We start from the raw sequence: 15,645 nt of genomic DNA, 5'->3' as shown, positions 1-15,645 counted from the left end.
CCTGGGGAAGCACCAGCACATCCGGGACTCAGTGTCAGCCCCTTTATTACTTGAGCCTTGTCGAGTTCAAGAGCTTCTTGCTCTCTCTTTGATTGAGTATTTGGAGTGAAAGTGATTCTTGTATGTGTGGGATTTAATTTATCTCTAATTCCTAGGCAAGCGTTTCGCATCTGGCTCTGCTGATAAAAGTGTGATAATTTGGACTTCAAAGTTAGAAGGAATTCTGAAGTACACGTAAGTGATGCTGTTCAGTTCTGTGCCTCAGAAGCTGATTTTGATTATTCACTGCTGCAATTAAAGAGCATGAGCTGTTAGATTTGGGAGAAGGTTCACTAAGGTCAGAGAAAATGGGTGATAGGGGAGGGAGGAGGCAAAGAGCAGCTGAAGTATCTCAGTGAGGCAGGGAAGCAATTAAAGGCATAAAAGGAGGTGGGGAATTCAGAGAAATCTGTGAATTTAGAGGGCTGACAGAGAACTAGAAACTCAGAATAGATCATAATAAAATTAAACATAGTATGCCCAGTCTTCTATAATAAACCATAATTGTGGTTCAAAGATCAAATTGAAGATGGGTTTGTCACTTCTGGTAGATTTCAATCATTTGGCTCTGTTTTCGAGAGCCCTCTGAAGCAACAGCTTCATGTTCTCCTGAGGGCACATTTATCAGGAGCTGGCTGGTCGCTGCACAGGGCCCGCACAAGCACGCGTGGTTTAGGATTTGGTTACAGCCTTCAGTCATATTTTTCAAACCACTGTTGCTGTAATCTTGATGAAATACAGTGAATCCTGCTACTTGGAGACAGTTTTTACAAGGTTTATTACTTAATTACTTTACAGTGATAGCAGACTTTCTTGATGTACTATAAACCAATCCAATTATTTTGGCATCTGCTAAAGCTTTCAGCTCACTGCTGAAAGTCAGAAAAGGGACATTTAAGAATGATTTATTGAAATCTGATTGTAACTTCATTCTAGGCATAATGACTCTATCCAGTGCGTTTCATACAATCCTCTCACTCATCAGTTGGCATCCTGCTCGTCTGGGGATTTTGGTATGTCTTCTCCCTTGAACTTTTCCATCAAGACAGTGAATTCCATTACAGCTGGATAGCTTAGCTAACTACAGATAGGTACAGCTCTATGACTCCAGGAGAGATGGGACACAAAGCTACCTAACATTCAGTGACGTTGGATACTGATTTAAACCGCTTAAACTCAGTGAGAAAGGACAGTAGTGAGGGGTCACAGGATCAAATGTGCTGCTCTGTTACTGGAGTTTTTTGCAGAGACACCCTCTGTCATTTAGATGGATTTTTTTTTTCCATTTAATAATAAATAATATGTATTTAAATGTCCACTTGTAGTGTACAAGACTTTGGTGCCTCTGAAATCCCAGCTGAGTTCTCTGACAGTATTAGTTTTCAGTCTTAACTCTGACACATACTTACTTGTCATTGGCTTTTTGTTTTCTTTCATCAAGGCTTGTGGTCTCCAGAACAGAAGTCAGTCTCTAAACATAAAACAAGCAGCAGGATTACTTGCTGTAGGTAAGTTTTAAGGGTTATCTGTGTCATTTAAATTAGTTTCAATACAAACCATTTCAAGTAAGATAGAAGCTTTAAAAAAAATGACTTTTCCTTCCTTCTTTTTCAGTAGCAAAGTGTTGGGTTATGCTTGGTCCTGTTTATAACTAAATCCTTTGAAGGCATCAGAGACAGATTCTGGTCTTGAGCAGGTGTCTTAGCTGTTCTGTCCCATCTGTTCTTCTCTCTTGTGCAACAACAATAAAATGAAGTAGCAGGAAAAATAATTGCAATGTTTGTTTGTTGTTCATTCCCTGTACTGTTGGAGTTTTCAGTTGAAGAAGTTATTATCTTTGTGGGGAACCTGAAGTAAGGATTCATAACTGAAGTCATTCATCTGACTGAAGAATAGACCAGCATAGACCCTAGGCCTCCCCTGTCCTACACCAGACAGTTCCATCTGGTCATGTTCTAAATGTGGCTTTTAAAGCATCTTGGTCTGCTCCCAGACTGCCATCCCAAACTGTATCTGACTTAGCACATGTTACAAATATTGCAAGCTTTAATTGATTATTTTACTTCTGTATATATGATAAAATATGTCCTTGATGTAGAGAGTGCTGTTGCTATAAATGTGGATTTAGATGCATAAACAAAGCATAGGATTACTGGCCACCTCCCAGAACTCCCTGTTAGAAATATAGTTTACTCTTCAGTGTGTATGTGTTTTCTCAGCTGGACAAATGATGGCCAGTACCTTGCTTTGGGGATGTTCAACGGCATTGTCAGCATAAGGAACAAAAATGGTGATGAGAAGGTGAAAATGGAGAGGCCAGGGGGCTCTTCCTCTCCAGTATGGTCAATTTGTTGGAATCCTTCCAGGTAAATAATTTCATCCTTCTTTTTTTTTCATTCTGAATAGATAATCCTTGGCTCATTGATTGCAGAAAGGCTTGACTTTTATCCCTGCTGGAGCAGATTAATTCCCATATGTGTTACCTTATTTAAGTGATTATATATTGGGGTTTTGGCTTTGCTGCCAGTCCTCAACTGAATAGAGAACCTGGGAACAAGTTTAGATTGGAGACATGGGATTGTTTAGGTTGAAAAAGCCCTTTGAGACATCAAATCCAGCCACTCCTACAGCAGTGCCAAAGCCAGCACTAACACCTGTCCCCAAGTGCCACATCCACACAGCTTTTAAATCCCTCCACCCGTGATGGACAGCACTTTCAGGGAAGAAATTATCCCAATGCCCAGCCTAAACCTTCCCTGGCAAAGCTTGAGACCATTTCCTCTTGTTGTGTCCCTGTTCCCCAGCTCAAGCTTTGAGTTATTCCTGTAGAGGATACTGGTTTTGATTTTGTGTCCCCAAGCTGTTTTCCAGAGGTTTAAATGCCAAACTGCTGTCCTTTCAGTTTGTAACTTTTAAAGAGTAGCATGAAGTGAATTCTGCTATTCTGGTTCTGTTGCTCTAAGAGATTTGTTAATTAAATTGCTGTAGAATTACTAGTTTGTTTTTTTTTTTTTTGGCAGAGATGAACGCAATGACATTTTAGCTGTGGCAGACTGGGGTCAGAAGCTTTCCTTTTACTACCTGAGTGGCAAGCAGGTATGTCTTAGAGAGTTTATTCAAGAGTCACAGGGTATTTTTGGTTCTATTTTGTCCCGCAATCAAAATACTTGTATACAGGTGCTTTATTAATTTCATTAAACACCTTCTGTTTTCCCAGCCTTTTATGAATCTACTTTTTTTTAACCATTCCTCTTTCAGCTCTTATTCTCACATAGCCAGCTCAGCTGCTGTCTCACAGTTCTTCCATTAAAACCCTTACAACTCTGCTGACTTGTGTGACGTGGTTCCCTGGTTTGTAGAGAACATCTTTGTGGGTTTTTTCAGCTGGGTAAAGGGGTTTTGTGAGTTGTTGTGTTCTGAGCAGAATGGTTTGGGACTAGAGGGATTCTTGGATGTATTTTAGAGCTATCTTTGGGAATCTTAATATAGCCAGTGGTTCTGGGTATTGAAAGTCCATGCATGGAGGAGATGAATGGTGTCAGCAATGGCACTTGTTGTTTTTGGGAAAGATGAAATGATCCTTTTGTTAACGTTTTTTATTGGGGTTTTTTGGTTTATTTTCCCTTGTAGGTTGGGAAGGACAGAATGCTCAATTTTGACCCATGCTGCATCAGCTACTTTACTAAAGGAGAGTATCTCTTGCTGGGAGGTTCAGACAGACAGGTTTCTCTCTTCACAAGGGATGGGGTACGTCTGGGCACTGTGGGAGAGCAGAGCAGCTGGGTGTGGACCTGCAAAGTTAAACCAGACTCCAACTACGTGGTGAGTAGGGACATTTTTCTAACATTTTCACAGAGAATTTCTTACTTAAAGATCATACATTCTCATCTTAGTTGCTTGGACATTCCTACTGAGGCAGTAGAACCTCAGCAGTGTCTAGGGAGGTCCTATAACTGCCACTGGAATTACATATATCCCACAAAAGTAAAACCTGAGCTGTAAGAAGGATCTAAGGAGCATAACACCTGCTATCAAGTGGTAAGGTGTTTGCTGCATTTTGGTTAAAAAAGAGGAGGGAAAAATAATTTAAAATATCAGCTAATAACGTCTGGGCTTGACCAAATCTAATTGCATGATGGGAAGAAGATGCCTACAGGGCAACTGTCAGGCTAAAATGCTGCACTTTTGAGTCCTGTACAAGTGGGAAGAGAATTAAAACAAATTTAAAAGTGAACAAACACACCTCCTCTGTGTGTTTGTCTAATCAAATCTATCCAAAACCCCAACCCAATAAACCCAACCCCAGCATGGTGGTCTCCATGGTCTGTGGTGAGGTCAGTCCATTCTCAGTGCGCTTGTGCCATGGTTAAATACAAGTCAGCTGTAGCTGGTGTTGGTCTGTTCATTATGCAGAAAAGGACATGGTCTTCATATAAACACCACACACTCTGCCAGGTCTCACCTGCTTGTACCAATTAACTGAAATTGTTCCCTTTTTGCGTTCAGGCAGTAGGGTGTCAGGATGGAACAATCTCCTTCTACCAGCTGATTTTCAGCACTGTCCACGGCCTCTATAAAGACCGCTACGCCTACAGGGACAACATGACCGATGTTATTGTCCAGCACCTCATCACAGAGCAAAAAGGTAATTCCACATTGCAAGCAGGCCAAAGCTTCATGCAGCTTGTTTTAATTAATATCCATCAGGACACTTGGAATATACGCTGCATGGACCTGACAGGCTGTTGTCACTTTGGCAGTCAAACCGTGGAACACACCTGGGATGAGGAGAGGGCAAACTTGGAGTGTGCAAGTTCAGCACTGACAAGTTTAATGAAAGATATGGGCATTGGCAAAGAGACTGGGGCTCTTAAAATGAAGTTCTAATCTCTGAAAATGAGATAAAAATACTATGTGTTATATTCAGCTTTTATTTTCCTTACTTGTAACCGCAAGCATTTGTGCATATTTAGTTTCTCCGTTTCTGCTGTCTTTTTATGGCTAGGATTCGAAGTACTGCTCCAGAATGTGCTGTTCATAGTTCTTGTGGTAAACTGTGACAGGGATAGTAGATTACGTAGATGCAGAGCAGCAAATGTATCTGAGCTTTGAATTTTAGAAGTGCTCTAGGGAGATTCAATTTTAGTGTATTAGTTCTCTGATTTCTGTATGTTATTTTTGCGTCAGCTTATACTTTATCATTTTGGTGCTTTTTCTTTCCAGTTAGGATAAAAGGCAGAGAGCTTGTGAAGAAAATTGCAATCTACAAAAACAGATTAGCCATCCAGATGCCAGAGAAAATCCTGATTTATGAGTTGTACACGGATGACTCTGCAGATATGTACTATCGGGTGAAGGAAAAGATCATTAAGAAATTTGAATGTAACCTGCTGGTGGTGTGTTCATGTCACATTATTTTATGCCAGGTATGTGCCTTAAAAGCTAGAGTAGTCCTGGGGTGTGTTCAGTGTTGAAGGCAGCTGTCCCAGGCAGTGGCTGGCAGGACATGAGTGTCCCGTGGGATCTGCTGCAGCACTTCCAAGGCAGTCCTGCTGTGCCCTGCAGTGCTCACATGCTGCTGGGCAGCCCCTGGTTCAGTAAAGCAGGCTCCAGAGGGAATTTGATAAATTAGCACAGAATCCAGGGGTTCTTTTGGGTGGGAGAGAGCTACTAGAAGAAGATTGGGGTGTTTGTTTTTGTTTGCTCATAGGATTGGAAAATCTTAAAGAATTCACCCATTAAATTGAGTATTTGACTTTATGATTTTTAAATGTAGAAGTAGACACACCTGCTAGTATAGGTATAAACATCACATATCAGACACAGATTTTTGTCTTCACCTCCAGGCTGTGTTTTATACCTTACTGTGTCCTTAGGAGAAGAGACTGCAGTGCCTCTCATTTAGTGGTGTTAAAGAACGAGAATGGCTGATGGAATCTCTTATTCGTTACATTAAAGTAATTGGAGGACCTCCAGGAAGAGAAGGGCTCTTAGTTGGTCTGAAGAATGGTCAGGTAACACATCAGCTCTGGTATGTGTCTTTCCACTGCAAACAAAACGTGTTCTGTGCTCTTGGAGACCTTAGGAGCAGCAGGCTCTTCTGCAACCTAGAATTTTATTTGACTGTCTCATCTTGGGATTAAAAATTAATTACTTCTGTCTTTCTCATTCTCTGACAATAAAACTCATAAATATATGTTTAACTGGCTCTGGAGGTCTGCGAGTTAGTATTAGCTGGCAAAATTGAGTTCTTGGTGAAGAGAGCAGGTTTGCCTTTAGTGCAGGTTGGAGGTGTGTACACATGTCCTGGTGACCACTTCGAGGGTGTGGCTGTTCTCCAGGTGTGGGGGCTGTCTGTTCCACACGCCAGGTGGCAGCTACTGATAGCAAGGACATTGAGATCCTGTTTGTGTCTTCTGTATGTAATGTATTCCTGTATCAATGAAATTGTGTGGCTAGTGGAGAGCCCAGGATGCATGGCATCTGGTTTCTCTGTATAGGCTTGCGACCTAGAGCGTGTTGTGTCAGCCAGGCTGCTCAGGAGACAAACTGGAAGCATTTCCCTAATTTTATAGCAGTTTGTCTCAGAAAAAGCTTGCAATTTCACACTTGAGACAGCACTGAAGGTTTGCCGCACTGTGCTGTTTCCAGCTGTGGGGACAGAGCAGTCTGAGTGAGTGTGTTTCCCAGATCCTGAAGATCTTTGTGGACAACGCGCTGGCGATCGTGCTGCTGAAGCAGGCCACGGCCGTGCGCTGCCTGGACATGAGCGCCTCGCGCAGCAAGCTGGCCGTGGTGGACGAGAACGACACCTGCCTGGTCTACGACATCCACACCAAGGAGCTCCTGTTCCAGGCGAGCATCAGCACTTGCTGGGGTTTCTGAATGGGGGAGCAGGAGGGCAGGAAGTGGTTTGGTGCACAGAGCATCCCAAAAGCGTTGCTGTGCAGAAATTCGCGTAACTCATTTAAGCTATTAATCGCATCTTGTAGAATTTAACTGTGATCTGTTTATCAAAACCACCCTCTCAGAGATGGGGGAGTAGGAGTGAGAAGACGGGAAATCTATGTGAGCAACAGCTGAATAAAGAGCTCTTAGACATGTGACCTTTTCAGTTTAATTTAGAACTCTGCCCTGCTTCCCTCTGAAGCATTACAGTTAATGAGCATTTTAGTTTTATCATTAGTACGAACAGAATTAAAGCCTAAACATCTTTGTTCGTTGGGTATTCATAGGCTATAAAAGGAATCATGATAATGCTCTCTTCATTGGCAGTTTAGCAGTCACTTATTAATGTTGATTAAATGTTTTCAGAACATACTGGATAGCAAGGATGGAGTGCTGCAAGATAGGGTCTGCAACTTCCTTTGTGTAATGGACTGAGAAATGATCAATTAAATGCGCTAACTAGCAGTATATAATTGTGGAATTTGGTATTATGTTTTACAGATTGATTCTAGAGATTGCTAGTAAATATACATGAAAGGCAAGACAATTATAGCTGAGTATTAAAATATAAAATACATCCCAATAAATCTGTTTAGGAATGTTCTAGACTTTAGGATATTGCAAATGTGAATAATCGGTGTGTGTGTGTACACACCAGGCTGTAATGGGTCAGACGCTCCAGCTGAAGGAGGCATGTTTCTTAGCAAAGATGTGATTGCATCAGTTTTAATCCTGGAATGTTTTTCTCATTAGGAGCCCAATGCAAATAGTGTGGCCTGGAATACCCAGTGTGAGGATATGCTTTGCTTTTCTGGAGGGGGTTACCTCAATATCAAAGCTAGCAACTTCCCTGTCCACCAGCAAAAACTGCAAGGCTTTGTTGTGGGTTACAATGGCTCCAAGATCTTCTGCCTTCATGTTTTCTCTATGTCAGCAGTTGAAGTTCCGCAGGTAATCCTTTAATCTCATTAAGTGTTGCTTTATATCTCATAAACATGAATGTTTAACAAGTGAAGAAGCTTTTCTGAGATTTACTTGTATTTCATTACTAAAATGATTGCAGTTCACACTTCCTTCGTTGTTATTTAAGTTATATTGTGTGATCTATTTTATTTTTGTTTCTTTGGCATTAATTAAGCTAACTTCCTTTTTGCTGTTGGTAATTGTCTCTGATTCTTCCTTTCTACTTGCAAATGCACATAATCTAATATAGTGCAGGCCTTACCTCCTGCAGGATTTTTGCTGTGTTCTCTCTATATAACTTTTATCCATTGTAATTTCATTTTCCTTGAATACATAAAATACTATTTTATTGTTGCTTCATCTAGATGTCTTTAGGCATTATTTAAACGGAATATTTTAGTCTGAATGTTTAGTACCTGTGTGGTCTTTATATTCAAAATTTAGGGATTGCCTTCCACAAAAGACTGATTTCTGTCATCATGGAAGTAAAAAAAACAAAGCAAAAAAAGAAAGTAGAAGGATTGTGACTCTGTGCATCCAAAAGCATGCAGGACTTGCCTCTGAGAATCAATGAATAAAGCAGAAAGTCCTGTGCTTGTATTGACTGATGGACACCTGTGTTACAGACCCTCTGTCCCTTGAGCCCTGGGCAGGCCCTTGGTGAGGGTGGTTGGCAGCCGCAGGCAGGATCACCAGGCCTTGAACACTCCTGTCTGCCTTTGGCATGCTGCAGGCACCAAGGTGCCGCAGAATTACTGTGCAGCATCTCAGAGGCAGCTTCTCCACAGCTGTGCTTTTGGAGGGAGGCAGTAGCAAAGGGTGTACAATGTCCAGATAAGCGGGTAAAAGTAACACGGGAACGGACGCGCATGGTGCTGGGGTTGCACAGCCAGGTGAGGCCGGGTGCTGCAGGGCTCCCTGCTCCCCCGAGGGCTCTGGCTGCAGACCCCCGTCTGTCTGTGTGTCACCCTGCAGCAGCTGGCAGCTCCCCGCCGCGATTCCCTTTGGGGCAGGCGCTCCAGAGCCCCAGTGTGCTGTGTGCCAAGTCACAGCCTGGCTAGCACAGCTTTGCCCTCGAGGCTGGGGCACCAGGGTTGCTGTGCTGCCCTGCCTCTGTGCCCGGGGGTGTCCAGGGACGTGCCACTCCTCCTGCTCTTGGCCCTTGAGAGCACACTGCCCCTCCTTTGCTCTGCTTCCACAGTACTAAAAAAGCGCAGTGTACGTCATATTTGGCATGTTCAATGCCCAGAAGAATTCGCATCCTTAACTACTTCCTAATATTGCAGGGAACTGAAGATTTCAAAATGGATGAGTTTGGAATGTAATTAACCTAGCTTGTGTAAAGATAAGATAAGATAAAGATCACCCCAGAATGTTGTTCTGTCTGTGTACAAAACTGAGATGTTTATTCTCTGAGCAGCTTGTAGTGGTTGTAATTAGAATATGTATTTTTTTCCCGATATATGTAGAAAATTTCACTAATATATCTCAGTATTATGCTTTCTGATATATGTTTTTTTCTACGACGATCCTCAGTCTGCACCCATGTATCAATATCTGGAACGAAAAATGTTTAAAGAAGCCTATCAAATTGCATGTTTAGGAGTGACTGATGCTGACTGGAGAGAGCTGGCCATGGAAGCCTTGGAAGGGCTGGAGTTTGAAACTGCTAAAAAGGTAAAGCATTTGTTTACTCGTTTAGCAGAAAGCTTGGGTTTGATATTTATATATGTGTGTGTGTGTATGACTATAATGCATGTTTTGTGGCTGGAATGTGTGGTGTTCCTGGGTTACTGTCTTGCTTGTCTTTTATGTCTTGTTATAAACTCATGATTTTGAGATGAGGTTTTCAACTGAAATCAAATGTGTCTCTCTAGATAAATGCCATGTTCTAAATGAAGGCGTTTGACAGAAAGGAGAAGGTTTCATGTGGGAAATGCGTTGGTGGGTTGAGGGGAGCAGAACTGGGAAGCAGTGCCCACCGGGTGGCAGCAGAGGATGCTCACCTGCCTTTGGCCCCCGCCTTCCTTAGCGCTACAAACCTGCCCTTGTCCCCCAGACATTTAATATAGCCTCCGTGCAAATGTGGAGATTTCCTGCTCTTTGGGATCTCCCATTAAGGCTGTGTGAAGGCCGTGGTGCTGGACAGCATCATTTCAGTCCTTTCCTCTGTGGTGTGCCTTGCTTTGGGGAGTGGTCTGTGAGTGGGCATCGACTGAAGAACTGAGTTTTCTCTGGCATAAAATACTTCCCTATTTTCTTTCACCATCTCTTCTCAAGTAAGGGAGAGCAAACTGAGTTCAATGTCATGAATATTGTATGAAAGACAAAACATTCTAAAAATACACTGAGAATGGTCTGAAGTGATAGACATCTTTTAATAACAGATTTTTTTTTTTAAAAAAGGGAAATGAAATGCTTTTTTTTTTCTTAAGTGGAGGCATCAGAATAATTCCAGTCTCATGGATGGCTTTATGCAAATAGATACTTTTGAAAAGAAGTTTTCAGTGCCTCCTTGGAATTTTTAAGTAGTGCCCTCTTAGAATTAGAGCGGATTAATTCAAACAAAAGCAGCTTCTTGACATTAAAGGCTCTTACAGTTCCTAGTTCAATCCGATGTAAGCAGAATATTCTGTGCCCTCTTCAGTTTGGTTGGAAATCTTGAATGTGCAGCCCAAAGAGTTAAATTTCTGTTTTGTGATGCATGTCAGGAATAAGTGCTGAGCTGCTGCAACTTGCACGTGACTTTGCCACTTGAGACTTTGGGTTGCACATTTATCTCCATTTGCAAAGATATTACACTGTCTTAAAGTACTTTTATCTTATCGTCTTCTTACTTCCTTTCCTCTCTCTGAGCTCCTTTCATGCTGGATTTTCGGAATGGTTTAAAAACGAGGAGCATATGCAGCCGGCTTTGACAATACGATCTGTTACGTGCCCTTCCTTGTAACAGTTTCCTGAAATTTCCTTGTCTGTGTCACACCTCACATCCAAACGGAGAAGCTATAAAATAGCCAGAATAAAGGCACGAAATATTTTAATTGACACTTTGTATTTCTTGGGGGACTGACAGGCGCAGCTCCGCTGCTGTTCCTGTTGAGCCTTGTCTCCTGTGTCACAGCTCAGGGGCCACAGTCAGAGCCCTTCAGGTTTGGGGCTACACAAACACAAACCCAGCACACTTCTGCCTGTCCTTTCTGCATGAGGACAGCTTGATTCATGCAGAATAATATTTGGTGTTTTCTGCGTTTTCAGTTAATGCCTTTTACTCTTTTTTTAAAATTATTTTCAATAGGCATTTACCAGAGTACGAGACCTTCGATATTTAGAACTGATCAGCAGCATAGAGGTAAGCCAGTGTTCAAGAAGGTGTATTTTCTTAAAGTTACTGCTGTACCAAATTCAGTACTTTCTGTTTTGGAAGGACTTTTGGTTGGATATTGCTTCTGACTGTTGGAGATGTGTTTGAAGTGAAAAATCCTGGTTAGTCGAGGTGACTCAAGTTCTAATCATAGGATTGGAACTTTGTGGACCAAAATGTGGGTGTGGGATGGGAACTTCTGAAACTGTCTTCAGGAGAACTGGAAAAATGTTCAGTATTCAATTAATAATTGGTAGAATACTACTGTGCTGACAGAGCTTAGTAGAGAATACTTCATAAACATGAGTTCATTAAGCCTTTCCCTACCCCCTGGAGGTAGGTAATTACTATTATCTCCTCCTTGCAGAGACAGACACAGGCCCAGAGAAATGAAATGACAAACTTGGGGTCTCATGACAAGTCTGTGACAACTGGAAATAGAATTTGGGATTCCATACTTCTATACTGTGTTCTAATCACTCCTTCCTATTCTTTTCACACTTCTTGATAGAATTTTACTCAACAATAACTGTCTGTCATGAGCACTTGAAAATACACTCATCACCCTTGTCCTTCTGCAGAGATGGCAAGATAATGCTTAAAGATCTGCTTGGAGATGGCATAAAGGGAATTCCTCTTCCTTGTGTTAATTAGATTTACACCTTCTCTTAAAAGATACACTCCTTGTCTTCATGTCTGCAGAGCTGTCCTGCTGCTGTCAAAATGCCAGCTGGTTGCAGTGAACTTTTCTCTAACACAGGACAAAGGTCTAGCATTAAGAGCCCCTCTTTTCAGTTGGTTTTCTTTTTTTTTTTTTCCAAGGGTATAGGTAAGTGAGAGTGTTTTCTCACCAGTAGTAACCTTTCTTTTCCACATATGCTTCTCCAGATCTTCATTTATTGAAGATATTCTGGATTTGTCATGTCATATTCTGTTAAGTAAGAAAGAATCCCCCTAAAAATAGGCTTAAACTTAATTTCACACATCCTGAAAATGCTCCTTTTACAGTGAGTTCTACATCCCCACTTGCTCTCGCCTGCAGTGGATTGGATTCCTTTTAAGGCTTGTAGGGTGTAATTAAACACACATGTTCCATTAATGCCATGGTTTTCTCTCAGTAATGACACTTTTTCTTTCCCAATTGATCACAGACAAACATGGTTGCCATCTCTATCTGGCAAGATTCTGTGGAGTCTTCAAAAAAGGGTGTAACAAGTCCTCTGATTATTCATTTAACCAAGGTTTTGAAGGAAACTTTGAGCACCAGCTCAGTGTCAGCCCAGTCAGTCAGCGTGGCCAGGGAGTGATGGCTGAGACCCTCTGGCAGCAGAGGATTGAGTTTGGATGCTGGTGGAATGCTTTTCCCCTTGCATGCAGTTTTCTTTAAATTCAGCTCACAGCTCTGTTTCCTACAATGTGGGCTAACTGCAGCAGTAATTTTATCGCAGGCAGGGTAGTGGTGTGTGTCCAGTACACAGGATAAGGCACACACACACACACACACACACGTGTGCATACCTGTCTGGGTCTCTCAGAGTCAGGGTCCTGCTGCAGTTTGATTCATGTGCAGGGTTTCTCCATGGCTCTGCACACACATGGGAGGTTACTGCGTGGCTCTGCACTAATGCTGTCCTCAGGGGCCCTTCCCAGGCCAGAACAGAACAGAACAGAACAAGCAGTTCTGGTTTCCAGCAGAGCATGTACAGGTGCTCTGGAAGTGACTGGTGCTGACCCAAATCCGTGAGCTCTGGGTTGTGGGGACAGTGGAGGTGTCCCTGGTTGTATTCAGAGGCAGGCTAACATACATCCTGAATCTACTTATTGCTGGCAGTTATCCTCCTGTTTGTCATCCCACCTGCACATATTGTTCATGTAGCCAAATTATATGCTGGTGAGATTGTAGGGAGAAAATGAGGAGCCCATCAGATGCCTTTTTTAAAATAGACTGGCATAATGATAGCATGTGTTCATTTTCCTGTGTGAAATCAAGAGAAGTGACTTTTCATCACTTTGGTTTGTATAGTGACATTTAATTTTGCTCTTCATAATTTTAATTAAGGAGGGATTTAATCCTTTAATTATAAATTCACCAGAAATGTAGGAGAGGCATAATTATGCTATCCCGTTGCAGGTTTTTAATTATTAGCAGTTAAAATCTAAGCCTGAAAATCTAATTCCTCAAAGGCTATTTCTCGCCTAGGTGCTGATCATCTAGAATATTTTCTACATCCCTCTTCAGTTTTTTTGTTTTTCCAGGATCGGAAAAAGCACGGAGAGAACACCCAGGAGCTGTTCCTGGCAGATGTTTATGCCTACCAGGGAAAATTCCACGAGGCAGCGAGGCTGTACAAGAGGAGCGGCCACGAGAGCCTGGCCCTGGAGATGTACTCGGACCTGCGCATGTTCGAGCACGCAAAGGTAGGGCTGGCACCTGGCTGCAAAGGCAGGAATTCTGATGTGCCTCCCGCCGCTCCAGTGTGTGATCCTGCAAAGGAACTGGGGGCTTTGAGTTCTGATTTCATTTTATCAGGTGTTTGTTTGGAGATCTTTTGGCTTATTAGGGGAAAAGCGTTCCTGGCCTGGGTGTAACGGTGGCATTTTCCTTCAGAGTCTGCTACCAAGGCAGCAGGTTGTGTTTTGTAGAGTCTCAAATATGGCTGTAGAAATTCAGGGCTTCTCAGTGAATTCTTTTAGTGGACCTTGTGATTACATAGTATTATCCATAGTAATTTTCTTTATTTCAAAATGAAAAAGTTTGGTTTTATGACTCTTTTTGCATTATCTCATTTGAGAGTCCCTTTTTGTTTGTTTGTCCTCCAAAGATGACAAGGTAGTACCCACGTTATCATAAAAATATATGGGTAGGAGTAAGTCAGATCTATATCGATGCATTTTAAAAACTGCATAATATGCTAACCTAGAATATTTTTGTTTACTACAGAATTTCTTCCAAAGATTCAGTGTCTTGGCTTTTTTTAAAACTCTGTTCCATGTAGGAATAAATTGAATATAATTCTGAAAAGTGATGTTTTTATATGGTGATAAGGAGCATTACTTGGCTTTTAAATCTTCTGTGGTGTTTTCTTATCGAAATCCCCGAGAATGCATGCACTGTTTAGTCTCATTCATCACTCATCAGAGCCCTATTCTGCCCAATCCAGGACAAAGAATTCACCATGACATGCTCAGAAACTCTTTAGCAGAGATTCCCCAAGCCATGCTGCAGAGATCTTTTTCTTCCAAGAGCTCAGCAGAAACATTTGGGGGCTTTGCTGATGTAAGCCTGACTTCCGCTATTTTTGGCTGATGAGTCTTTGTTAGCTTCAGTGTTTTGGCTCCTCTTGAACATAAATGTAATTCATACAGGAAAATGTTCCCATAAGTCTTTGTAAGAATCTTTTAATTCTTGGCTGCAGTCATGTCTAAATTTAACCAGTAGAGAGCAAGAGGTCTCATGTCTCCTATACTTGGGAGTGATTCCATGCTGAGAAATTTAAGGTACTTCATAAGGCAGCTTCTTGTGCAGGGAGTGCACAGGACGTGGAAGAGCATGTAAACCCCCCCTTGTTTTCAAGTTATTTATCTAAGGAAAAATACATGGGGGAGGGGTGTGTTTTTGTGGTGCTGTTTTCACTGATGCTGCCAGAATTATTCAAAGGGACCCACAGAACCTGCTTTCTTGTGCATGACTTTGATGAGGTCTGGACAGAGGGTCCAGACTGGAGGCAGAGGTTGGGAGTCCTTTGATATCTGGTCACAGGCTCTTTATCACAGCACCAGATCACTAATTACTGGCAACTCACAAAAAACCTTTTATACTGTGGGAAGCTGAGCTTGGCTTTTGATTTTGGGCTTATTTTGGTGACTTAAGCTGGAAAAGTCGTGCCAAAGAGATGGTTTGAGTTCACGCTGGAGCGCAGTTCTCCATATTCAGGGGCTGTTGGGATCCCTGCTAGCTGCTCCTGGAGCTGGGCTGTGCTGCAGGAGCAGGCCTGGGGCTCGCTGGGAGCTGGCACAGATGGGGTGCACTTCTGCCTGTAGCAGGGAGCTCCTGAATTGCAGTGCTGAGGCTTTTGCCCATTTGTTGCTTTGGTTCTGTTTTTTTAAACCTCAGTCAGAATGTGCTAGAAACATAGAGGATATACAGTTTTCCACTCTTTTCCCACCTGTAATTTCTCCTCTGTTCCGATTTTCTTTTGATAGAAGCTGTTTAATGGACAGTAGCCTGTTCTGTTAACAGTCAAAATTGCCCTTAATCGATCTTCTGGTGTTGAAGGGGGGGTTTATATTTTTTTCCTGGCACATGATGTCAACAGATGTGAACCATATGGTGC

General features: G+C 42.2%; 1 protein-coding gene across 2 annotated transcripts in view; it reads left to right on the top strand.

Annotated features, from left to right (window-relative positions):
* IFT122 (intraflagellar transport 122) overlaps window positions 1–15,645 on the top strand; it is a 29,685-nt gene that overhangs the window by 2,197 nt on the left and 11,843 nt on the right. For both annotated transcript variants that reach the window (XM_074550258.1, XM_074550257.1), the window contains exons 4-17: window positions 156–234; window positions 976–1,052; window positions 1,481–1,547; window positions 2,259–2,405; window positions 3,060–3,135; window positions 3,670–3,861; window positions 4,546–4,684; window positions 5,263–5,465; window positions 5,916–6,053; window positions 6,730–6,894; window positions 7,741–7,938; window positions 9,487–9,627; window positions 11,246–11,299; window positions 13,568–13,729. In XM_074550258.1, the coding sequence (XP_074406359.1) occupies window positions 156–234; window positions 976–1,052; window positions 1,481–1,547; window positions 2,259–2,405; window positions 3,060–3,135; window positions 3,670–3,861; window positions 4,546–4,684; window positions 5,263–5,465; window positions 5,916–6,053; window positions 6,730–6,894; window positions 7,741–7,938; window positions 9,487–9,627; window positions 11,246–11,299; window positions 13,568–13,729 (1,838 nt within the window). The remainder of the gene's footprint in view (window positions 1–155; window positions 235–975; window positions 1,053–1,480; window positions 1,548–2,258; window positions 2,406–3,059; window positions 3,136–3,669; window positions 3,862–4,545; window positions 4,685–5,262; window positions 5,466–5,915; window positions 6,054–6,729; window positions 6,895–7,740; window positions 7,939–9,486; window positions 9,628–11,245; window positions 11,300–13,567; window positions 13,730–15,645) is intronic.

This window comes from Zonotrichia albicollis, chromosome 12 (genome assembly GCF_047830755.1).
Source record: "Zonotrichia albicollis isolate bZonAlb1 chromosome 12, bZonAlb1.hap1, whole genome shotgun sequence".
Classification (NCBI taxonomy): domain Eukaryota; kingdom Metazoa; phylum Chordata; class Aves; order Passeriformes; family Passerellidae; genus Zonotrichia; species Zonotrichia albicollis.
The sequence above is the reverse complement of the archived record's forward strand: the minus strand, read 5'-3'. Positions and strand labels throughout refer to the sequence as shown.